This window comes from Sminthopsis crassicaudata, chromosome 3, assembly GCF_048593235.1.
Source record: "Sminthopsis crassicaudata isolate SCR6 chromosome 3, ASM4859323v1, whole genome shotgun sequence".
NCBI lineage: Eukaryota > Metazoa > Chordata > Mammalia > Dasyuromorphia > Dasyuridae > Sminthopsis > Sminthopsis crassicaudata.
Window position 1 is genome coordinate 512375392 of NC_133619.1, and position 25391 is coordinate 512400782.

Here is a 25391-nt window from a genome sequence, read left to right on the forward strand (position 1 = left end):
CTCAATGTTGTCATGTTTTCCCATGTAGCTGAGAACTGGGTTGGAGATATCTGGAAACGGACAAAAGGAATAAACAATTTAAAAATTTTTAAGAAATAAGGACTTTAGATTTAGACCAGTTCCAATGACCTTGTGGTGAAAAGAGCTATCTGCAGTTAGGGAGAGGACTGTGAGGATTGTGTGCATCACAACATAGTATTTTCACTCTTTTTGTTATTTGCTTGCATTTTGTTTTCTCATTTTTCCCCTTTCTGATCAGGTTTTTCTTGTGCAGCATAATTGTGGAAATATTTATAAAAGAATTGCATATGTTTAATGTATATTGGATTACTTGCTATCTAGGTGTAAGGAGAAGGGGGGGGGGACTTGGAATACAAGTTTTGTAAGGGTGAATGTTGAAAACTATCCAAGCATATGTTTTGAAAATAAAAAGCTTTAAAAAGAAAAGAAAAAGAAATAAGGACATTAGAGAATAAAAAAAACCTTGTGGTACACTAACAGATTGATGTGGACCTAGCCATCAAAAAATGTAATGTCTAGGCTTTCTGCAGGTCCTCTGGAAGGGCCTTGGTCTCAGCAGGATAGACACCACAAGAATGGACAAGAATAGAGTCCCAAGTCTTTATTGTCTCTTACACAGTCTGTGTCTTAGTCTGAACCAGTCTCCTTCAGCAATCCGCCAGTCTCAACCAGTCTCTCCCCTCACCCCTAAATACTGTATTATGTTTACATCATTACAGTATACTGAATATGTGTGAACTAGAGAACCATTACATTACCATACTAAGTACTAAATGTATATGTGAACTAGAAAACCATTATCTCATCAATTCCACTGAGTTAATACCTTATTTCAAATATACTTCTCCAGAGTTCTGGCCCTTTACAGAAAAACATTCTAGTATGGCATTTATCCAGACTCATTTGGCCATAGATTTTTGAGCTTGAAATGTATTAATAGAATCAATAAAAGCAGGTATGAAGATATAGAGTATCCCTGGAACAGAGTAAGTTTTGGAGAATTCGTGACACAAAAGAGAGAATTATGTCTTATTTTCATACAAAATTGTTTTTTGCAGTGTTTTTGATATGTACATATTTTTCACTTACTACATTATAACAAAATGCTATTTGGGGTATTATCCTTTCTAATTTCCATATGTCAAAACTACCCTTTTGAAATAGGCCAGATCAGTAGACCTCTTTGTCCTTTCATCTTCAGAAAAGAATTCTGCTATTGCCATTGTCATTTTGATATGTTAGTGATGAGAACTAGATAAGGAGTACCTAAGTGAAATTAAGTTTAATTGAAGTCTAGTGGCAAGTTCGGGGTACAGGGAGTCAAATAGAGCTCCCCTGCAACCCCTTTGGATTCGGCGCAAGGATATAGAGTTAAATGAGATCTAGTAGCAGTACAAGAGTCCTCTGTAAAGGAATTTACAGACCTGAAAAACGTAGATTGGTAAAAGAAAGAGGTTTATTATGGGAAATAAGGTTAAAAGGTAGGAAGACACCAAAGCCAGGATGGTTCCAGTGGGCAGAAATCCTTGACATGGCCAGCATAAGGAATTCATGTTTGGGATCTCTGCAAGGAGTGGACTCCAGTTTGACTCTTTTTATAATAGGGGGGGGCTTTGGACAATCTGAAGGGGCCCTTGGGTGGAGTCCCAGGTTGGTTTCCTGCTTGAGTTTCAGCCAAGGTTAGAATTTGAATAGAATTCAATGGGTTTTTAGATAAGGATGAAACTGTGCTTGGGGTGGGGTCCCTTCCCTGAGGCAGAGTCCAAGGAGGTTTTAAGAGTTTTGGGGTTTCCTTATTGTTAATTGTGTAATTATAGCTGAAAATCTTATTTAGCTAATAGCTCTTTTTCTTCTGAGCATCCTCAGTGATGACTCTACCCCTTGCCCACTGTACTTTATTTTCATTTTTTCTATAGTATAAAGTTCTTACTATAATAGTTTACATTTACGCTTTATATTTTCAGAGGCCTTATATATTACCATCATTTAACCCTCATAATGGCACTGTTTATAATAATTTTTATCACCATTTTTCAGCTGGCAGAATTGAGATTCAGGTTCTTCTGATTCCAAGAGCATCGCTTTTTCAATCAGCACACTTGAAGTTTTTCACTTAGACAAGGACCTGTTCTCTCATCTTTTATCTGTAGCAGTGAGGCAGTGAAGATCCTGAAAAAAGTCGTGTCCCTAAGTTCAGAAGACAACCTGGACTCAATTCCTTGTTTTCTTGTGACAGTGTACAAATCATTTTTTTTCCTGAGCTTTAAACTCTTGAGTCTAAGATGCCAACAAATGATGTTTGATTCCAAATCCTTTGTTCTTTTCACAATATGCCATGCTGCCTCTATGTCTGAGGATAGGAAACTTACCATTATTGCCCTTTGTTTAAGCTAGTCATTCAATCCAGAAGCAGTTATTATTAATCAGCTATTATAAGCTATGCATTGTATTTAGGTACAAATTCAGAAGTCAAATTGTTCCTCCCCAAAGGAGCTTATGTTAAGCCAAGGCCACAACAATATTTAGTTGTCCGCAAAATAGATTCAAAGTGATTGAAGGACTAGTAACAACTGTTAATTCTTCATACTTGAGAATTAGGATTGATTTTTTTTCCTCCTCTCTTTGTATTTTCAGTGCTTAGCTCAATACCTAGTATATAGAATATAATAAGTGCTAATTGACTGACTCAAGGATCAGGAAGGTATATAGAAGGTGGTGTTGGAGCTGAATCTAGAAGGATTCTAATCACTCTCTGTTAGTGAAGTTTGTTATATCTCCTATTTTTAGGGTAGCTAGTTGGTGTAGTAGATCGGAGTGCCTGCATTTCTATCAAGAAGACCTGAATTCAAATATGGCCTTAGATGAATATTAGCTGTTTGACCCCTTGCCAAGTCACTTAACTCTTTTTATCTCAGTTTTCTTCATCTGTAAAATGAGTTAAAAAAAGAAATGGCAAACCACTCCAGTATTTTTTTTTTTTGCAGAAAACCCCAAATGGGATCACAAAGAGTCAGACATGACTGAAATGACTGAACAATAAAAAGGGATTCTAAGGTGTGGAAATGAATAAGAAAATGCATTCTAGGCATAAGGACAGCCAGTTCAACAGCACAGAGCCAGGAAATGAAGTAAGAAGGCAATATCTTGACTGGGCCATAGATTGCAAGGGCCATAAGGGGCACGATGGAGAGGGATATGTAATATGATTGAAAAATCCGATTAACACGCTTCCAGAGAACAAGATGGATATCTTTTAAGTGTGTGAGAGGGATATTGTGTTTGAGAGAGATTAGAATTACTCTTTTTAGCACTCTTAAGGCAGAGCTAGGAGCCAAGGGCAGAAGTTATAAAGAGGCAGATACAATCTTGATGTCAGGGAAAATTTGCTAACAATGAAAAATTGTCTGTATGTGAAATAGACTTCTTAAGAAGTGGGTTTTTGGTTTTTAGAAGCTTTTAAGGAAAGATTAGATGATCACTTCTTGGCTATATCACATGAGTGGATTTCTTTCAGATTTGGGTTGGACATTTATTAGCCCTTTGGGCCACTCAGGCCTCTTCTGAACTTCAAATTCTGTGATGCTTCCTTTCCAAATTTGGGGGAAACCATACCTTTATAACTCTGCTTTTGATTTTTGTTTTTTTTGTACAATAATTTTAATTTTTATCAAACTAAATTACTTAAATTTACTCAAACCAAATTAAAATTTTGTTAAATTTTTATTATAATGTTTATATTAGATAAGTAATAAAATAATGGAATATATAAATATTTATTTGCTTATTTTATTTTTTATTTTTATTTTCTCCAGTTACATGTAAAACAACATTTATTTTTGGTTATGCATGTACATTATTTTTTTTACATATTTCCCATATGAATCATGTTGAGAGAGAAAAATCAGAAGAAAAGGAAAAAAACATTAGAGGGAAAAAACCAACAACAACAACAACAAAAAAAAACTTAGCAGGTATTGATTTACATTCAGTCTTCATAATTTTACTCTGGATGTGGATGGTGTTTTCCATTCAAAGTTTATTGGGATTGCCTTGGATCATTGAACTTTTGAGAAGAACCAAATCTATTATAGTTGATCATCACTATGTACAATATTTTCCTGGTTCTGCTTGTTTCACTCAGCATCAGTTCATGTAAAGCTTTTCAAAGGTTTCTAAAATAAGCCTATTCATCTTTTTTTAATAGAATAAGAACAATTCCATTCATGTTCTATATACTATGTTAATTCATCCATTCCCCAATTGATAGACATCTACTCATTTTCTAATTCTTTGCCAACATAGAAAGAGCTACAACAAACATTTTTTTTCACACGTGATTTTTTTTCCCTCTTTTATTTCTTTGGGATACAGACCCAGTAATCTGTCATTGCTTTTTTGACATAGTCTGAAAGGAAAGGCAAGAAATGGTACCTATAGGATACTTTGTATAAGAGGAAAATAATAAGGTGATAATTTAAGGTAGATGATGACCTACCAATTTCTCATTACCCTAAGATAATTGTTATATTAGGGAAGTGACTCTGGTCTAGATTTCCATTTAAACAGGGGAGCAATGAGATGTTTGTCCTATACTAAAGCAATGTATTGTTATTTTAGAGGAGCAGCTGCATTTAGAGTTAAGTTGTGAAATTTATCAGCTTTGTGACTATGGGAAAGTCATTTAACATTCTCATTTACAAAAGGAGAATAATAAAACACTCTTTTTTTGTTTTGGATATATAATCTCATTTGTGTGGGCACAGGTATCCAGAAGTGCAAATAATAACTCATCTATAGCTATGCCCTTTCTTTCTATGCAATTCTTATGTGTGTCTTTCTATAAATCCTTCATAGAGGATCTCTCTAACCAATGTGCTAGTATCATTATCCAATGGAAAATAATTTTAAAATCTGAGCTTGGTTTGTGTCTTTTACACTTAAAAACCTATGTATACCTTCTCTGTAATCATAGGGAAATTTCCATGGGTACCGCAGATGGACAAGTGTTGTCTTCCTTGTTGTCTCCTTCCCAGTGTCCAGAACGCCTCTCAGATTCAGAAAATGAAGAACCTTCCCAGGGCAAGATGACACATCGTTCGGCATTTGTTTCCAAGAGCAGCGTTTACTCCTTAGCTTTCCTGGCAGGGTAAGAGACCATTCTAAATTCAGTCTGAATCTGTTTATTTGGGGAGCAGGGGAAGGGGTGGGCAGGCAAAAGGAACATGGGAAAGACTGTTACAAGTTTTGGAAATGTGGAGAAGGAGAGGGAAGAACTGGGACCAAACTTGAATTTCAGAGGAAGTAAAGTGAGAATGTACTCGGTTTTTAAAAATGAAAAATTAAAATTCTTTGTGGAATTGTACTTGATATTTGGACCAAACAATAGCTTTGTTAGCCTGACACTATATAGATATAGATAGATATAGATAGGTATACACACACACACACACACACACACACACACTTCCATTCACTTCCATTCTTTTTTTGGTAAGAAGAAAAGAGCAAATTGTATGGATTTCCTGATTATTCCCATCACCCTTTTCACATCCCTGCTATGTAACAATAAAATGAGCTGTTTCTAGAAGAAAGTTTTTTGAGCAGGATAACTGCTTGTTTAGGAATGTTATGCATGGAATTAATGTATTGGTTGGGAAAACGGACTATTTGGTCACAAAGGTTTTTTCCAGTGTTGATTCCCTCATTCTAAGAATGTCAGCTCTTGGTTATGTATTGTATGGATATTTCTACTTTATAGATAATGTGTCATCAATGCTTAATACAAGTAAGTTTTCCCTTATCTATCCCATTTCCCTTCTTCTGCCTCCTCCAGGATGCTTCCAAGCCATCTCTCATGCCATTCAGTTTGTATGATTTCAGAACATAGTGATTAATGTTACATAAGTCAGATGTTACTTATCAGTGTATGTCAGAGGTTGGATTTGATTCTGAAGTCAGCTTTCCATCTATTATGCCATGCTGCCAATTATTAACATCATAATTATTAGCATTATAGTTCACAGATTAACTACAAAAGAATTTGATGATGATGCTGATGATGGTGATGATCATAAACTACCAAAGTTTCTTCCTAGTCAGTCAACAACTATGCATTAAATACTTGCTGTGATCCAGATGCTAGTTTCATGTACTTGTATGCTTCACAGTTCTTGGTAGTTTAGCTTGTTTTTGGCATTTTAGCAATAGTTCTGTTCTATGAACTGAAGATTTATCAGAATAAAATAGAGGAATGGGAAGATTGTTTTCTAATGTCTGAAGTACCATAATGATGGGACAATGGTATTAGACGTGTCCAGGTTACTGGATAGCAGATTTGGGCTCGGTAAAAGGAAAGGAACTCTATTACTAGAAATATGGAAGTAGATTCTTGATGTTCTCTTGTCAAGGAGACTGTGGTAAACATTCCTATACAAGATATGAAGGGTTAGACTAGATGATCTCTATGGTCCTTTCCCATCCTGAGATTCTGTGATTTTATAAGCTATGAAAAAGGAGAAAAATGGGACAATGATACTAAGTCAGGAAAAATATCAAGTTAAGTTATAAACATACTTTAATTTTCAGTGACCATGAGACTTTGAAGAGGCAGTTCTTTGTAGCTTATACCCGTGAAATACTTACCAAGCTCATGTCACAGACAGAGCCACATCCTATATTCTCTGGAGGAAACAGAGATAAGACTCAAAAAGCCTATCCTTATGATTTAGTAAGATGAATAAGACACATAAATGACTAATAAAAATTAGGAATGTGATCATAGCAAGGAGGAGGTTTAAGTGAAGTGATATGAAAGTTCAGAGAAGGCATTAGCTCACTAAAGAATACACACACACACAGAGATACATATATCCATGCCTATGGGGCTTATATGTAGAAAAACAATAAACTCAACAGAAAAATAGTAGAGAACAGACATAGAAAAGAAGAATAAGGGAGAGATGAGCTATGAGCAAAATATTCCAGCTTTGCAGGATAGATTGTGAAAATTGGTAGTGAGTTAAAAGGAAAAAAGAAAGGTATTAAAACTGTTATCAGTGTCTGGGCAAAGGGGAGAGAAGGACTTTAGAGCAAAAATAGATCACCCTTATTAATGTTAAAGCAAATTTTCTCATTACTTTTTCTTTTATAAAGACTATATGGAGGGTAAAGAGAAGAAAATATATGAGGATGGGTTGGAGGAAAACATACAATAAACATAATAACTATCATTGTGAATGAGATTAACTCACCAATAAAATAGATGAGGACAAAAGGATGGATTAGAAAGCCAGGGTCCAGTAATGTGCTGTTTATAAGAAGCCCATTTAAAATACTGCAGTAATAATGATGATTTCAGATAAGCGCCCCCCCCCCCCAAAAAAAAAAGACATGATTAGGTAAACAGAGGAACTACAGTAAACTTAATGTCATGTTATCCAGTGAATTAATGTTAGTTGATTATACATCAAAATAACTTAAGATCTAAATACTTAACATTAGTTGATTTATAGAAAGAAGTAAGAAAGTAAAACTTTAATAGTTGCAGATCTCAGCATACATCTTTAAGACTTAAAGCTAACAAGAAGATAATTGATAGATCTCTGGCAGTTTCATTGAAGGAATAAAAGGAGCTGCTTATGTCATCTTTCCAAAAGTTAACTCTGTTTAGGGCATAAAAACTTCACATAAAATGTAGAATAATAGAACAGTTAAGCATATCCTCAACTCCTCATCACCCTTTGTTAACCAGTCTGTTGCTAAGGCCTGTTGATTTCACATCTGCAGTGTTTCTTTAATAATACTCTTCCTTCTCTTCTGTGACATTGTCATCACTATGGTGCAGGTTGTCATCACTATGGTGCAGGTTGTCATCACTATGGTGCAGGTTGTCATCACCTCACACTGGAACTGTTGCAATTACCTGCCCTTGAAGCCTCATATCTGTTCCTGGCTCCAATCCATTCTCCATTCAGTTGCCAAAGTTATTTTCCTAAAGCTTGGGTCTGACCATGTCACATCTCTACTCAGTAAACTCCAGTGGTTCCTGTTACCTTCAGGCTCAAATACAAAATCCTCTTTTTGGCATTCAAACATTTTTATAACTTAGCCATCTCCTACCTTTCTAGTCTTATAAGTTATGTCCCACTAGGTACTCTTCAATCCAGTGATACCTCTTTGCATTTCACAAACAAGACACTTACTCCCTTGGCTTAGAGAGTTTTTCCCTGATTGTCTGCCATGACTTTGGAATCCTATCCCTTTTCATCTTCACCTAATGCTTTCCCTGACTTCGTAAGTTCTAACTGGAAACCCTTTTATCAGAAACCTTTCCCAAACCTTCTTTATTCTAGTGCCTTCCCTATATTATTTCCTTCTCATCTTGCATATAACTCATTTGTAAATAGTTGTTTGCTTGTCTTCCACTAGAATATGAGGTCTGGGACTATCTTTTGCTTCATTTTGTATCCCCAGTGCTTAGCACAGAATCTGATATTTATTAAGCATTATTGCTTATTGACTGACATCTTTTACTGTCCACAATGGAATAAAAATTGTATTTATTAAAAAACCTTTAAAGAAATTAATCGTAATAGATATATAGTGAAAAGGAAAAAAAGCATTAAATTAGTAAATAAAACTAGGAACTTTTTTAAAAACAAAATTTAATAAGATAAACTGCCAGGCAGCTGTAATCTGATTTTTAAAAAAGAGAAAAAAAGAAATTGCTAGTATCAATAAATAACAAATGAAAATGAAAAATAAAGGAAATTATCAAATTATGCTTAATTCTATGCTAACAAAATAGATAATTTAGATGAAATGTATAAATACTTAAATATCTCCATTAATAGAATAGTTGGAAATTAAACCAATTTTAGGAAAAGGCATTGAAGAAATAGTAAATTAACTCTTGAAGAAAAAAAAGTCCAGGAATAAATGTATTCACAAATGAACTTTATCAAATATTCAAAGAAAAAATATTTCCATTTTTACATAAATTATAAAAATATGAAAAGAAGACTTTTTAACAAATTCCTTCTTTTCTCATCTCCTTCCTCCCTCAAATGGTCTTCCTTCCTAAGCCAGAGAGGGAGAGACAATTCAGAAAAAGAAAACTCTGGGTCAAGGGAATTTTTCATGTAAAAGTAGGCATGATAAAAGACAAAGATGTTAGGTATTTAACAGAAATTGAAGAGTTAATTAAGAAGTACACAAAAGAACTAAAAAAAAAAAAAAGATTTTAACACCACTGAAAAACATGATAATGTGGTTATTGATGTAGACCTAAACATCCTGGAGAAAGAATGAAGTCAAGCAGGCCTTAGGAAGGCTTTGCTAACAGTGGAACTGATGGAATTCCAGCTGAGTTATTTAAAATCCTAAAAGATGATTCTCTTAAACTGTTGAACTCAATATAACAACAAGTGGGGAAACTTAACAGTGGTCACTGAATTGGAAAAGACCCGTTTGTGTTCCAATCCTAAAGAAGGCCAACATCAAAGAATGTTCAAATTGCCAAATAATTGAACTCATTTCACGTACTAGCAAGATTATGCGTAAGATTTTGTGATCTAGGCTTCAACAGTATGCAAATGGAGAATTTTAAAGTGGCAGAGGAACTGGAAACCAAATTGCCACCTTTTTCTGGATTATGGTGAAAGTAAAGGAGTTCCAGGAAAGAAAAAAAAAAACAAAAACAAAAAACATCTATTTCATTGACTGTACTGAAGTCTTTTACTGTATGGATCATAACAGAATATTCTAAGTCCTCAAAGAGTTGAGAGTATCAGATCATCTTACATGTCTCCTGATAAATCTCTCTTTGGTTCAAGATGTAATTTTCAGTTAGAATGGAAAATAGAACAATTGATTGATTTAAGATTAGAAAAGCTATATGTTTTCACCATGTTTATTTAACTGATATGTATAGAGTACTTCGTGTGAAGTATCAGGCTGAGCGCATCAAAGCTGAAATTAAAGTTGCCAGGAGAAATATCAATAATCTCAGATATATAGATAGTACTATTTTGATGACAGAAAGCCAAGAAGAATTAAGAAATCTCTTGATGAGGGTAAAAGAATATAAAAGCTTCCTTGAAGCATAACATCAAAAAAACTAAGCTTTTGGTAACTGTTTCCATCACTTCCTGGAAAAAAGAGGGAGACGAAATGGAAGCAGGGTCGGATTTTATATTCTTGACCTCAAAGATACTGCACATGGTGACTGCAGCCATGAAATTAAAAGATGCTTGCTACTTAGAAGGAAAGCTATAGGAAATCTGGTCAGTATATTAAAAAGCCAAGACATCACCTTGCTGATAAAGGTCTGTAAGATTTATGGCTTTTCCAATAGCATACACTGGTATTTGACAGTTGGATAGGAAAACTCAGCATGACCAAATTGTTTGTGGCTTTCTCATTGTGGTGCTGGAGAAGACTTCTGAGAGTCCCTTGGACAGCAAGGAGATAAATCAGTCAGTACTTAAATTAATTCAAACTATTTATTGGAAGATCATGTGATGAAGCTGAAGTCTAAGTACTTTAGCCACATTATGAAAAGACAGGACTCATTTGAAAAGACCATGATATTAGGAAAGAATGAAGACAAAAGAAAAAGGTGATGGCAGAGGCTGAGATGAATAATGTGTTAGAAGCAACGAACATGAAGAGGTAGATTGATTAGTTAGTTGTTTTTTGCTTTCAAAGAGGATCAAAATGACATTATGTTAGAGTCCAGTTACAGTGTATCCGACTGTGACTGGTCAGACCGATATGAGCTCTCAATGCTCTGCCTCAGGTGGGGTACAAATAATCCCTCTGAACATTTAAGCTGGTTTCTCTGACTTTGAACATGTGGCATTTCTTCTGAACTAATTCATTTCTGATTTGCTCATAGAGCACAGTACCTTCTCTGATGAGGTCACACCATGCTGGGCGGTCCTATGCCAGTGTCTCCCATGTCATAAATCAATTCTAAAGTTCTTAAGAGAGATCTTGAGGGTGTCCTTTTTCATAAGATAATCTTTTTGACAAGTATATATTTGGCATCTGAACATTGTGGCCAGCCCAACAGAGTTGTGCTCTCTGCAGTAGAGTTGGAATACTTGACAATTTATTTCATAAAAGGACCTCAGTGTCTGGTATTTTTTTCCTGCCCGGTGATCTTCAGAATCTTCTTAAGACAATTCAGATAGAAGCAATTCAGTTTCCTGGCATGGCACTGGTACACTGTCTAGGTTTCATAGGCATACAATAATGAGCCTCTCAAACACTGAGTTATCTCTGACAATGTGTATGTCAATCTCATTATCAATGTGGACATCCCTGGAAAATATACCGCCAAAGAAAGAGAACTTCTCCATAGCATTCAGAATTCTCCATCTGCTCCAACCGATGGTTCCACATATGGATGATGAGGTGCTAGCTGACAGAGAACTTGTGTTTTCTTGATATTAATTGTTAGATCAAAATTAGCACAGTGGAGGATAGAAGGGTCTGACACACTATAGTACATTGCATCATGAGGATCTGGATAGGATTGAATACCAACAATGGGTCAAAATCCCTAATGATTATTATGGATATTTATTTAATATATTTAATATATATTTATGAATCTAATCTAGACACACATGGGGAACTATACAAATCACAACTATAAAACTCTGAAATTTCAACTCTAAATAACTGATGAAATATTCATTACTCATGGGAAGCCCAGGTAAATATAATTATTATATAAATTATATATTATATAAATAATCTAAATTAATTTCTTTAGTGTATTACCAGTCAAACTAACAAAGGATCATTTCAGACAAAAAATATTAAGATTCAGCTAGAGAAGCAAAAGGTCAAGAATCTCAAAACAAATAATAAAAAAAAAGGTGAGAAGGGCCCTGCTAGTCCCAGGTGTTAAACTCTACTATGAAGCAGTTGTCAGAAAAGGTTATCACTGGTTAAAAAACAAAAAAGTTGGTCAGTGAATAAATTAGTAAAATAGATTAGTGGATTTAGAAACAAGCAAACATAGTAGCACAGTGTTCCATAAACCCAAAGATCCAAGTACAGGAATAAGAGTTATTTAATTGGCAAAAATGCTGGGAAAACTGGAAAGCAATCCAACAAAAACGAAGTTTAGATCAGTATCTCACAACATTTTCTAACACAAGCTGTAAATGAATGTATGACTTAGAGATAAAAGATCACATCAAAAAATCAATTAAAGAAACAGAGATGGAAATGCCTTTTGTATCTATAAGTAGATAAAAAATTCATGGCCAAACAGTAAAGAGGATCATATAAAATAAAATGAGCAGGATTTATTTTTTGGAGAGGGGGTAATCTTTGCTGCAAGGTCTTCAAGAAATATAAGTAACTGATTCAACTATTTAAAAAGAAAAACCATTAGCCAACTAGTAAATGGTCAAATGATATGAATAAAGAAAGAAATTTAAACTACCAACAGCCATGGGGAGAAAAAGCTCTAAATGTAATAAGTAGAAAAATGTATATTAAAGGAACTTAATGAAGTTCCATCTGATAACCATCAAATTGGCAATGATGACAAAAAGTGTTAAAAAAAGTTGTTACAAGGATTGTAGAAAGAGAAGTACATCAGTTCATTATTTATGGGAGTTGTGAATTGGTCATCCTTTTTGGAAAGCAATTTGAATTCTAACCCCCAAAACTCAGATTTTTTGACCCAGCAATACCATTATAGACTTGTATCTGAAAGAGGAAAAAGATGCATCTGAAAAAAAATTTGTTCTCAGCAGCTTTATTTCTTTTTAGAGAGCTAAAAATGAAGAGGATACCCATCAATTGTGCAGTGGCTGAACAAATTTTGGTATATAAATATAATGGAACATTATTACACTGTAAAAAATGATGTGGATCAAGTGATTTCAGAGAAACTTGGTAATGAAGTAATGTAAGTAAAGTGAGCAGAATTAGAATAATTTATACAGTAACAACATTGTGAAGACAATTTCTAAAGATTTAAAAAGCTGGTCGGTAATATATTCAAATATAACTTCAGAACACCAAAAATGAAATATGTTATCTACTCCTTGACAGAAAAGTGATAAAATTAAAATGCACAACCTATGTTGGGAGTTTTTTCTTAACTATGTATTTTTGTTTTTTATTCCTCTACATTCCTCAGCTTAATAAGGGAAGGAGTTGGAAGGGAGAGAATAGGGTTAGCAATATTATGGTTAAAAAAAAAAAGATTATTGAAATATTTCTAAAAATGAGAAATAAAGAGAAGAAAGCTCAGAAATGATCTGGACAGTTTTGAAAATAACATTAATTTGTTACATATAGGAGATTTGCAGTTTCAAAAATCTCCTTTTCCTCCATTCTCCCACTCTAGGCAATTTTCACTGACTGTCCCCCATGTATGGAATCCTTTGTCTTCCCCTGACTTCTCTGAAGACCCAGCTAAGCCCCAACTTCTGCAAGGATCCTTTCTCAGCTCCCCTAATTTTAGTGCCTCCTCCTTGCTGATCATCTCCTCATAGCTTGTTGGTTTTGAGTTGTTTGCCTGTTTTCTTCCCCCATTAGACTGAACTTTTTGATATCAGGGACTACTTTTTGCTTCTTTATATCATCTCCAGTTTTTGCTTAGCATAGTTCCTGGTACATTAGATGATTAATTAATGTTTATTGATTGACTTTCTGCTCTGCTTTATAATTGGAAATGCTGCTTTTATTTAGTGTTTGTGAAGTTTAAAATTTCTTTGTGAGGCAGTTAGGGTTAAGTGACTTGCTCATGGTCACACAGCTAGGATGTGTTAAGTATCTGAGGTCAGGTATCTGCAGGTCTTCCTGATTTCAGGGGCAGTGCTCCATCTAGCTGCCCCAAAGTTCAGAATTTAGAAAAAAAAAATGTAAAAAGAAAAAAAAAAAAATTAAGAGAGCTAGATTGCAGAAACCCTTGAATGCTGAACTAAGGTAAAGGAAAAAGAGGATTAAAAAGAAGATGAGAGTCCAAGAGAAAAGAGGCAGCCAGCAGTCCTATGTCCAGATATTTGATTTGAGCTGGATGTCAGAGGTAGAATAAGCCTGGTATGTTCTTTTTTATTCTATAGAGTGAAATTAGGAGCAGTGGGGAGAAGTCAGAGGAGACAAGCTTCAGTTCAATGAAATAATTTGCCAAGTAATGCTTAGAAAGAGCCCTGGTTTTAGATGCAGAGAACCTAGATTGGAATCCTAGCTTTGCTCTTTTTTACCTGTGTAACCCTGGGAAGGTCACTCACACTCTTGGGACTTTTTCTTCTTTAAACTAAGGTTCAAATGAACTTGGTCCCTTCTGATTCCAAATCTATGACTTCAGGTAAAAATTGTTAGAGCAATCTCACAAAAATAGTGATTACATCCTCATTGGAAATATTTAAGCAGAGAACAAATAATTATTTGTCACTAATATTTTAGTAGAGATTCATACACTAGCCAAAGGATTGGAATAGATTTTTCTTTAAGTCTTTATTTTAAAAGTTCCTTCCAATTGTGAGATTCTCTGAAATGTACATTGGCTTATATAGATCTTTCAGATCTCCTTTCTGATATTTTTGTTTTGAAGATCAAAGTCCAGTGTGTTATATTCCTATCCATATATATAAAATGTTCACAGTGGAAACCCTTTGCTATGTGCTTTGAACATTAAGAACCACCCCAGCTTTATGTTTTTGGCATCTACCCCCTCTTCTCATTGTTTGTGACTCAGACACATTATTGTGGTTGTGGGTGGATATTTTTAGTTCAACCAGACATCCCTGAAACCATTTAGTCTCCAGACTGGAAATTTAAGCCAATCACTTTTCAGAGAATGCTGGGGGGGAGGGAGGGTTTGGTGTTTTGTTTTTTGGTTGTTTTTTTTTTTTTTTTTTTTTCTTCATATTTACTGCTCTATTACATGTTTAGCATGGAAACCAGGCAGCTGGCAAGGCCTGCCCCAAAGCTTTAAAGATCAACAGTTGAGGGAAGAAAAGCATTTCTTTTTGGTTCTCGGGAATTTTGCAGAGGACACTGCTACAGCCTCCCTATACTAGTCCTCCTAAAGTGAGCCATGGTAACTCCAGCATTGTCTAAAGAGTCCTATAATTGGAAGTTAAATGTTGGAGAAATAAGACATTTGTGAATTCACATCTTTTGTCTCCATAGAAATATTATCAATACCTTTCCTCTACGTGATATATGGTAGATTCTTCTCTTCCTACCTCTTTCCCTCAATCCTATTAAAGATTAAATATTTACCACTCTGTTAGCTGAGTTGGAATCAGTCATAGAATGTTAGAGCTTCTTAGAAAGGACCTTATAAAGTAGATGTCAATTTAGTGAGTGCCCTAGTAGCTGTTTTGGATTCTGGGGTTACAAATATAGATTGATGCAGGCCCTTATCTTGAAGGGATCATCAAATTTGGGAATTTTAGAGCATCATCTCTTAGAGTTGTAAGGGACCTAAAGGTGTCAGAAGAGAGAACTGGGATTATGGGAAATTAGATTAAATGTTAGCCCTCCTCCATCTCTGAGTTTATGTATCATTGATTTGGGAGATCTAATCCAACTCTTATTTTACAGATGAACACTCCTAAATGCCTCTAAAAGGTTAACATCAACCTGACTAAATTCTCAAGGCCTGTTAGTGGTTTCCAGATGCTAACTTGATAACAGCTTATTGCCTCTACTTAAACTCCCTAGGCTTTTTCTAATTTGTAGGGAGAGAATTGGCTTCTAAGATTTTCCCAGATGCATTCACTTGGGAGAACCTAAAGCTTAGTTGTTAGTATGGCTTCCATAGTTGAGGACACTTAGAACATAGATAACTGGACTTTGGATAGGGGATATAGCTCAAAACTCAACCTTAAAATTAAATAGTTTTGTGACTATGATTGTTATTTAACTTCTGAGTCTTAATTTCCTCATCTATAAAATGGAGGCATGTTACATGATTTCAATTACAGGTAAGAATAGCATTTTGTAATCCTAAAGTATTATACAAATAGGAGCTGACAGCAATAATAATAGTAGTCTAAACAGTACCAACATCAGCAGCAGCAACAGCAGTATCCTTGAAAGTAACATCTTGTTATAACTAGTGATGTGTTTTGAATATATGGGTTTTTTTTTCCTCTCTTAATCCTCAGTTATCCAAATGTAGGATTATATATTGCACTAAGTCTCTGACTGCCTTTTCTTTTGCCACTCTGTGCATTTCTAGTCCACCCAAACCAATATTTCAAGGAATGAAAAAAAAAAAAGTCAATATTAGTCATTAAAGTCTGGGATCAACCATAGGCAGAATCACTTTGATGATCATAGTGATGGTAGTACCCACCCTTTGCCAGAATAAGTTCCTTTACTATAAACCATTGCTCTTTGTCATATGCTAGCTTTGAATTCAACATATATTCAGTAACAAACAAATTATTGCATTTAAGGCAAAAGGGGAAAGCTGTTTCAAGAAACAATGTGGCTCCACAGGAAACACTGAGACTTTTATAGAAGATGGGAGGGCAGAAACAGACCATAGACAATATGTTCCAAAAAGGAGCACATGAGTCTGTAAGAATAATGTTAGAAGCCTCAGAACCCACAATGAGCTGAGTTTGGTAAGGAATGCTCAAGATGATACAAGAGCATTGGTGGGGGAGGAAAGAAGCAGTAGAAGCAGAGAGTGGTATAGTGTATGGAATGAAGGAAAAAACTTAATAAGGCACATGAGAAGACAGTAAGAGGAAAAACTCATCTTTCAACTTCAGGCCAAAACAAAAACTGTATCCCAGGGCACTGAAAGAACTGACAGATGTTATTGCTGAGCTATTATCTGTCATCATTGAAAGAGCAGAGTAGGAGAGGTGTTGTATGCCAGAGAAAGGCAAATGTCCCAAGTTTAAAAAAAAACAATAGCAAAGTGTAGTAATAGAGCTAAATTTTAATTTTTGGGAAAATTCTAAAATTATCTTTCTTTTCAAACTCAACCCTTCTCCAAACTTTCCTAATACTATTGAGATTATCTCAGTCCCTTCATATCCTCACCTTTTCTCTCCTACTCTCTGTATTAAATCTGTTGCTAAATCTTGTTTCTGCCTTCCTAATATCTCTTGTATGTCACCTCTCTCCACTTACATAGATTCCACCTTGGTGATGACTCTCATTATCTCATTCCTTTGTGTAGCCTTTCTATTTGATCTCTTGACTCATAGTGATTCTTTATTTCTACTTATCTGTCAAAGTGATTTTTCTAAAGTTCAAGTCTGACCATGTTTACCACCCCCCCACACACAACTCAACATACTTTTATTATCTCTAAGCTTAAAAAAAATACTATTTGACATTTAAACCTGTTTACAATTAAACCCTTCCAATTTTTCTAGTCCTCTTATGCTTTACGTCTATGTACTTTAAGATCCAGTAACATCTACATTCATGCTGGGGTATTTTTTTTGGTTTGTTTGTTTGTGATTTTTTGCACATAACACTCCATCGCCTGCCTCTGTGCCTTTACCCTTATTATCCCTCAAAGTAGAACATTCTTCCTCCTCACCTCCACCTTTTGACATCCTTCAGAGCCTAATTCATATTCTATCATCTGCAGTAGGCCTTTCTCATTGCTAGTGCTTTCCACCTGAGGTTACCTTTCATTTACACAGACTGTGTTTTGCATATATTTAGTTGTTTTCAAGTTGTCTCCCTTTAGAACATGAATGCTTTTTGAGAAAAAGAGTACTATGTTAGAATACACAGGAGCTGTTGGAATACATGGGAGCCACCTGACAGTGGCTCCTGGAGAGCCAACCTAGACCTGAAGAATGGATCTCCTTTTGTGAGGGGATGATACAAGGAGACTGAGAGGTAGTTGCTGTTCTCTGACCTCTCTGACTGAGAGGCCTTTGTGATGTCTGACCTCTCTCTCCTCTTCCCTCTGCCTCCAGTTTAGCTCATTCTCAGTCTGCAACAACTGTGTCACCAAAGGCTGCCCTGCAACTCCTTCAGATGCTATGATCCACAGCTGTGGAGGCTCTAGGAGAATTGACCTGTCCAACGGCCTCTCAGTCTCCTTGTATCATCCTCTAACAAAAGGAGATCCATTCTTCAGGTCTGGGTTGGATCTCCAGTACAATATTTATTACAGCCTCTGGTACATAGGGAGAGACCATTTGTAAATATTTATTGAATGACAGACTTTAAAATAATGGGTTATCTCTTACTGGACATTTTCAAGTAGACTCTATGGACCACCTTAGTGATGATATCAAGAGAACCCTTCATTAAGAATTGATTGGATCCCAAGAGATCTTAAAGAAGGGAAAGGGACCTGTATGTGCAAGAATGTTTGTGGCAGCCCTCTTTGTAGTGGCCAGAAACTGGAAACTGAGTGGATGCCCATCAATTGGAGAATGGTGGAATAAATTATAGTATATGAATGTTATGGAATATTGTTGTTCTGAAAGAAATGATCAGCAGGATGATTTCAGAAAGGCCTGGAGAGACTTACATGAACTGATGCTGAGTGAAATGAGCAGAATCAGGAGATCATTATATACTTCAACAACAATACTATATGATGATCAATTCTGATGGACATGGCCCTCTCCAACAATGAGATGAACCAAATCTGTTCCAATTGTTCAATAATGAAGAGATCCAGCTACACCCAGTAAAAGAACTCTGGGAAATGAGTGTGGATCACAGCATAGCATTTCCACTCCTGTTGTTGTTTGATTGCATTTTTATTTTCCTTCTCAGGTTATTTTTACCCTATTTCTAAATCCAATTTTTCTTGTGCAACAAGATAACTGTATAAATAGGTATACATATATTTCATTTAACATATTTAACATGTATTGGTCTACCTGCCATCTAGGGGGAGGGGGTGGGGGGAAGGAGGGGAAAAGTTGGAACAGAAGGTTTTGCAAAGGTCAGTGCTGAAAAAAATTACCCATGCATATGTCTTGTAAATAAAAAGCTATAATAAAAATTTTTAAAAAAAGAAAAAAAGGAATTGATTGGGCTAATTGTTCTCTGAGATTCCTTAGAACAGTGATAACCTTATTCTTTGGATAAGGTTAGTGCCTTTTCTGTGCAGAATTTTGCCAAGGGAGGTAGAAAGATAAGAAAGTATGCTCTAGTCTGCATTCAAATTAATTAGTTCTCTGTATAGAGAGAGGTCCCTTTGGGATTCTCTTGGATCATCATCTTGATTTGAGTAGCTAAATCTTTTCACAGTTGATCATCAATACCATATTGTTGTTATTGTGAACAGCGTTGTCATGGTTCTTCACTTTGCATTAATTCATTATGAGTCTTCCCAGGTTTTTCTGAAATCGTCCTCATGATAGTCATATTCTATCACAATCATGTCACAACTTATTCAGTCCCTCCTTTCTATTTCCAATTCTTTGCCACCACAAAAAACAAAAGTTACTTATAGATATTTTGATCTTAAAAAGTGCAGATCACTTCTTACCCTCACTATTCATTAATTCTGGTGAATCCCTCTTACCTCTAGGGTCAAATATGTCCTCTCTTCATACTCAAATACCTTCATAACCTGGCCTTTCCTACCTTTCCATTCTTAACACTTTTAACACACTAGTCAGTCTAGTGACACTGACTTCCAAACTGATCCTATTAGTAGATATTCTGAATTATGATTGTAGGCATTTTCACTGACTGGCCCCTTGCTCAAAATACTCTCCTGCCTCATCACTACTTTCTGGTTTCCCTGACTACTCTCAATTTGTGGGGGAGGAGAGAGTAGGGAGGGAGAAGGAGAATGGGAGAGATGTCAGAGAATCTTATTTATGTATTTGCTTGCATTTTGTCTTCCCCATTAGCTTCTTAAGAGTAAGGACTGATTTTGTTGTTTCTAGCTTTTTTTGGGGGGGGGAGGTGTTTTTGTCTTCATTTGAATCCCTAAGACTAAAGCACAGTCTCTGGCATTTAAGTATGTTATGCTTTAAGAGTATGTGACTTCTGACATTCCCTTCGTACTCAAGAGTTTGGGGTTCTAATGTGAAGGTTGAGAAAGACCTCATGATTGCTGGTTCACTTGGGAGAATGAAAATTTGAATTAGGGGGTTTCTTAAGAGTCCTTTGGCATTATTTGATATTATAGTGCTAATTAAAAAGGAAATAATTGCACCAATTTTCCATGATACCTAGTGTATGTTGCCAATAATTTCATTCTAACTGAAGAATTCAGTCTTCATTGGTAGGTGGTTTAAAAGAGCTAGAAGGGGGACTTATAAAAATCATCCATAATTATCACCTGAAGCTTCAAGTGATGTCCATTTTATACACAAAGAAACTGAGCCCCAAAAGTGACTTTTCCAAGATCTTGGAACTGGGATTAGAACTTTGTTTTTTCTAGTCTAGTATCCTGCCTATGTCTTTTAATCTCCTTCCAAAACAGATTCTAACTCTTCTGATTTACCCCAGTCTATTAACAGCTATATACATACTATTTTTAGTTATGTTACTTTTATTTTCACTTTTTTTCCTTTAGAAACCTGAACTCCAGAGTGGAGAGGAGCCAGAGTTGTAATGACACAGCCCAGGACAGAACAAAAAGCAGAATTCGATCAGTTCCCACCAATAAAGCAAAGGTACTATTTTGAGAGGTGTCAGGGAATATACTTCCTGTCCCACCACATTAAAAAAAAAAAAAAAAGAGGTCCCTTCTGGATCTGACTGTTAATTTGCTTTCTCTTTTGAAAGAATGTAGCAATTAAAATCTAGTTGAGCATGACCTTTTCTAGGTAGACTAGAAAAAGAGAAAACATATTTTGGTCATACTAGCTTTGGGTGGGGATCCCAACAGAGAAATGAGGAAAAAACAGTGAGTCTGATGGACTGAAATGTAGGTGGAATTAGTACCAGTTGATGAATATTTGTTAAAATTTTAACTCATGGGTATTTTCATCATTTAAGCAATTTGAAAAAGAGGACACAAGAGTCTCTGACCAAGTCTGTTCTCTTCTAGAAAAAAAGGCAACATTATAAGTACTTATAAACAAGTGCTACTTGACTTTCATCGTAGGTATAAATTTATTCCCTCACCTTTGAGTTCCACTAAATACACATTTCAGTTTTCTTCACTGTTTCCAGATATGTTATATTTTTGTTATATCTTAAGTCTTATTAACATAGTATGCTTTCTATTCCTTCTTTAAACTCCTTATGGTGTTTTTATCTCAGAATCCTTTGAAGAACTGCCATAACTCTGGGGTCTCCTCCACTTTCCATCTAACTTTCTTTCATGCAGATTTCAGAGTTCTGTGGTTCTGTTCTCCTCCTTAATAACACTAATGATCTTAAAGGATGAGAAGAACCAGAGGAAAGTAGATCATTATCTCTCCATTTCAGAATCTTTTATCATCATTATTTTTCTTATTACACTTACAGTTCAGCTTCCACAGTCCTCTTAAAATATATTCATGATTCCTCAGAAATTCTAACTTCAGATTGGGAAATTCCCTTCTGATCCAGACTTGCAAATGAGAAGGGCATATAAAGCTATTTGGTGCTACTTCTGCTTAATCTGCTAAATCCAGAAGTAGACTAGGTTGGGGGATGGCTAACAGGTATTCAGGGCTGGAATGGTATAGTTCAGTAGAGTCAAGAGGACCTGGTTTCAGATCCTACCTCTGATAACTGTGTGATTAAACCACTTCAACTTCATGGACCTCAGCCTCTTCAGTTATAAAATGTAAGGGATTGGACTACATGATTCATGAGGTTCCTACATATATCATCCCATGAGCTCATATATATACATATATACAAACACACCTATATGTATATACATGCACAGATGTCTATTTGTGCATGTATATATATATACACATGTGCATACATACACATATGTGCATATATACAAATGACTTAATAATTATAGAAGCAGAATGATTCATTTAAACCCCTTCAACATGGAAATTAAGACAGTCTATCAAGTTCATACTGGTAGTAAGTGTCATTGGTAGAAAAAACCTTGTACATTAACAAATGAATTCACTAGAGACAGACCAGGGTTAGTGGGATGAGAGGAGTCTAAGCTGAGGCCAAAGAGAGTAGAGGGGAGAAGGCCATGATAGGGATGGAGAAGCAGAATGAAGGGGGATCATTAGCCGCATAGAGAGAACTTCTGAGGGCTGGGCAGTAGGGAGAGCAGTGTGAGAGACAAGTGAACAAGTCAAGTCTAATATGAGGATAGGGTGATCAAAAACTATGAAAGGGGGAAATAAAAGAAAGAATATAGAAGGAAGAAACAGGATGTGAGAGAAAAGAATGAGACCACATAGAAGAAACAAAAGAAAAGGGAGCCAGAAGGGTAGGTGACCACCTAACAACTGATGTCCAACATCTAGTACCAGGTCCCAGTTTAAATTGAGCTCCTTGGGATCACAACAGTTAATCAGAGGTCATCTATTCCTCCTGCCCTCTAGGAGGATTCTCTAGGTCCCGTAGAGAGGAGAATATCTGTTACTATCCCTTGATCAAAAGACTGGAATTACTAGTCTTCAGAGTTTCTTAAGATATATTTTGGTACAGATCAGGGATTCTTAACCTGAGGACTGTAAACTTAAAACAAACATAACATTTTTATTTTGACATATTTTATTTTATTTGTATATAATGACATATATTTCATTGTGATTCAGTTCTTTTGTAATTCTATATTTTTTTTTATTTAACTCATTTGAAGACATATAAACAAATATTCCTGTGGAGAAAGGGTCCATAGGCTTTATCAGATAGCCTAGAGAGTCCATGATACAAAAAAGAGTAAGGTTGAAAACCTCTTTAGATTTTTTTTAAATAGAGATGCCTTTTCTAGTCACAAACATGAACTTAAAAAAATCTTCTCATCTTATTTCTAGGTCACAGCAGTGACTCCAGCCTCCAACCCCATTGTTGGTGTTCTCTTATCAACCCAAAATAACCGATGCCTCTCAGCCCCTGATTTGACTGTGGAAAAACGTCTACCATTCAGCTCCCTGTCATCCCTGTCCTCCTTACATAAGCCAGAGCGATCTATTAGTCCTGAGAGCAATGACAGCATCTCAGAAGAACTGAATCATTTCAAGCCCATTGTCTGCTCACCATGTACCCCTCCTAAGAGACTCCCTGATGGCAGAGTCCTCAGCCCACTGATCATCAAATCGACACCCAGAAATTTGACCAGAACCTTGCAGAAGCAAACCTCTTATGAGGCTAGCCCACGGATCCTCAAGAAGTGGGAACAGATCTTCCAGGAGCGGCAGATCAAGAAGACTCTTTCGAAAGCAACTCTCACTTCCATGCCTTCTGAAACAGGGGAAGACTTTCTCCTTCCGGAAGTTGTCCATTCCAGCAAGGAGCAGCCAGGGCTGGCTTTACATGTGAGACTCTTCAGTGAGCAAGTAAGCGCAGATCCTCCAACGCTTGTCATCCCAGAGCCTGAATATTTTCCCTCAATTAGTCAAGCGAAGGTAGAGAGGGGAACTAGTAAGAAGAGCAGTGCCAAGGTCCTGTTGGAAACTGACTATTCCTTGGAATCTAAAGGGAGACCAAATGGAGCCATTTTGGACAGTCAGGGATTTGAGGGATCTGAGACAAGCACAGACTCTGACCTAGACAAATCATGGATGAGCACTGATATGAAAGTCAACACAAGGAAAATTATGGCTATAAATACAGCACTGCCTGAGAACAACACACTCGGTGTAGTTCTCAAAACCACAAAAAAGCAGCTGAAGAAACTGAACCATTTTGATCTGCCTAATGGCACCTGTGATATGGTAGAAGCTATCAGTGACGCGCCACTCCCTCCCTTGCGCCGTGGCCGGAAAAGGCACTGTAAGACCAAGCACTTAGAGCAGAATGGCTCCTTTAAGAAACTAAGACAAAGTGTGGGGGAGTTGGGCCTGACCTCTGGGGACCCAGTGTTTCAGGAGATGGAGCAGAAGTTACAGCAGGAAGAAGAAGATCGGCAACTGGCACTTCAGCTCCAGCACATGTTTGACAATGAAAGTAGGACAGTGAGCAGGCGGAAAGGAGGTGTGGATCAGTATCTCTTACGGTCCAACAGCACTACGGGTGCCAAGTAGTACTTATGAACAATGTTGCCTTTTTCTTAGAGGCCAATAGGTTCAATCAGAGATTCTTGACTCCACATTTTTGGTTAGGTTGAGTGTTGAAAACATCTTTGATTATGGATTTGAGTTAGGGCCTTATAGTCATAGTCAGAGGGATATCCTGTCCCTGCCCCTCTTCCATGATCAAGTCCTTTCAAGTAGGAAGCCTTCTATACTGTAAATAGTTTAGAGGGTCTTTGGGGCCAAAGCTGGCAGGGCCAAGTTGGCCAGAGCCTTGGGCTGGCCATTATCAGGAGCCTGTGGCTAGTTTGCAATTCCTCCCGTTCCACATGCCCCCTAATTTCTCCCTCTCTCCCTCCCTCCTTCCTCCACCCCATCCTTTCTTTCTTTTTCTCTCGCTTCCTTTCCCCTTTCTTTCCTCTCCTTCTCTCTTAAAAATGAATGAAGAAAATGAGTTAGGTTGTGGAAACTCTACAGACTAGGCCACCTAACCTTTTTCATCCTGGCTTTGTTTAAACCAATCTTGCAGATAGAATGAATAGTGTTCTGAACAATTAATTGATATTTCTATTTGACCTTGAAATTCATCATTTAAAATTCTCTTCACTCCTGAGTTTTTTCCTTCCCTCTCCCCATGCCCCCAAATATTTCCTTCTAATTGTGTTGGCTCTGGCTAATTCTGAAATATCAGTAGCACACTTTTTTTTAAGCACTACTATATACAGAACACTGTCTTTTTGGCTAAGGAGGATACACAATTTAGATAGATGGTCCTTATATCCCTCAATGACCTTATAATCATGTAAGGGCAGGATAAAATGAAATTGTATTCCCTTTACATATAAATTGGTAATTTCATAGCATCTAAGGAGCAGCAAAGATTAACTAAGAATCATTCACAATTTTAAGCATTGAGAGTGACTATGAAAAATATGCTGGCCTCACAGCCTTTCTAAGTATTACCCATTTATAAGTTGAGAGCCATTCTCAGTGACTTCATGCGCACTTGATTATCTGCAAGGTTGATTTAACTTTTAAAATAAGAATATTGAGTCAAAGTCAGACAATGATATTTACTGAGCACTTATTGTGAACTGTTGAAACAAAGAAGTTGATTAGTCTACAACCAAGAAATCTGATGTCTGTGACCCTTTAGGGGTCTATTTTCCTCTGAACCACTGTACTGCATCTCCTCCCTCATAGGAGCTGGTACTTCTGCCTTTCCAAGCTCACTCAAGTTTAGGGATTAATGTGTTCTTTCAGATCATCTCAGAGGACTTTGTT

The 25391-nt window shown here is 36.2% G+C and overlaps 1 protein-coding gene across 3 annotated transcripts in view; it reads left to right on the top strand.

The window, feature by feature from the left end:
* The window catches only part of RNF169 (ring finger protein 169), a 93258-nt gene extending 69088 nt beyond the window's left edge, over positions 1–24170 (top strand). For all 3 annotated transcript variants that reach the window (XM_074304069.1, XM_074304070.1, XM_074304071.1), the window contains 3 exons: positions 5055–5167; positions 20537–20636; positions 22911–24170. In XM_074304069.1, the coding sequence (XP_074160170.1) occupies positions 5055–5167; positions 20537–20636; positions 22911–24119 (1422 nt within the window). In that variant the 3' untranslated portion in view covers positions 24120–24170. The remainder of the gene's footprint in view (positions 1–5054; positions 5168–20536; positions 20637–22910) is intronic.
* Positions 24171–25391: the final 1221 nt, after the last annotated feature.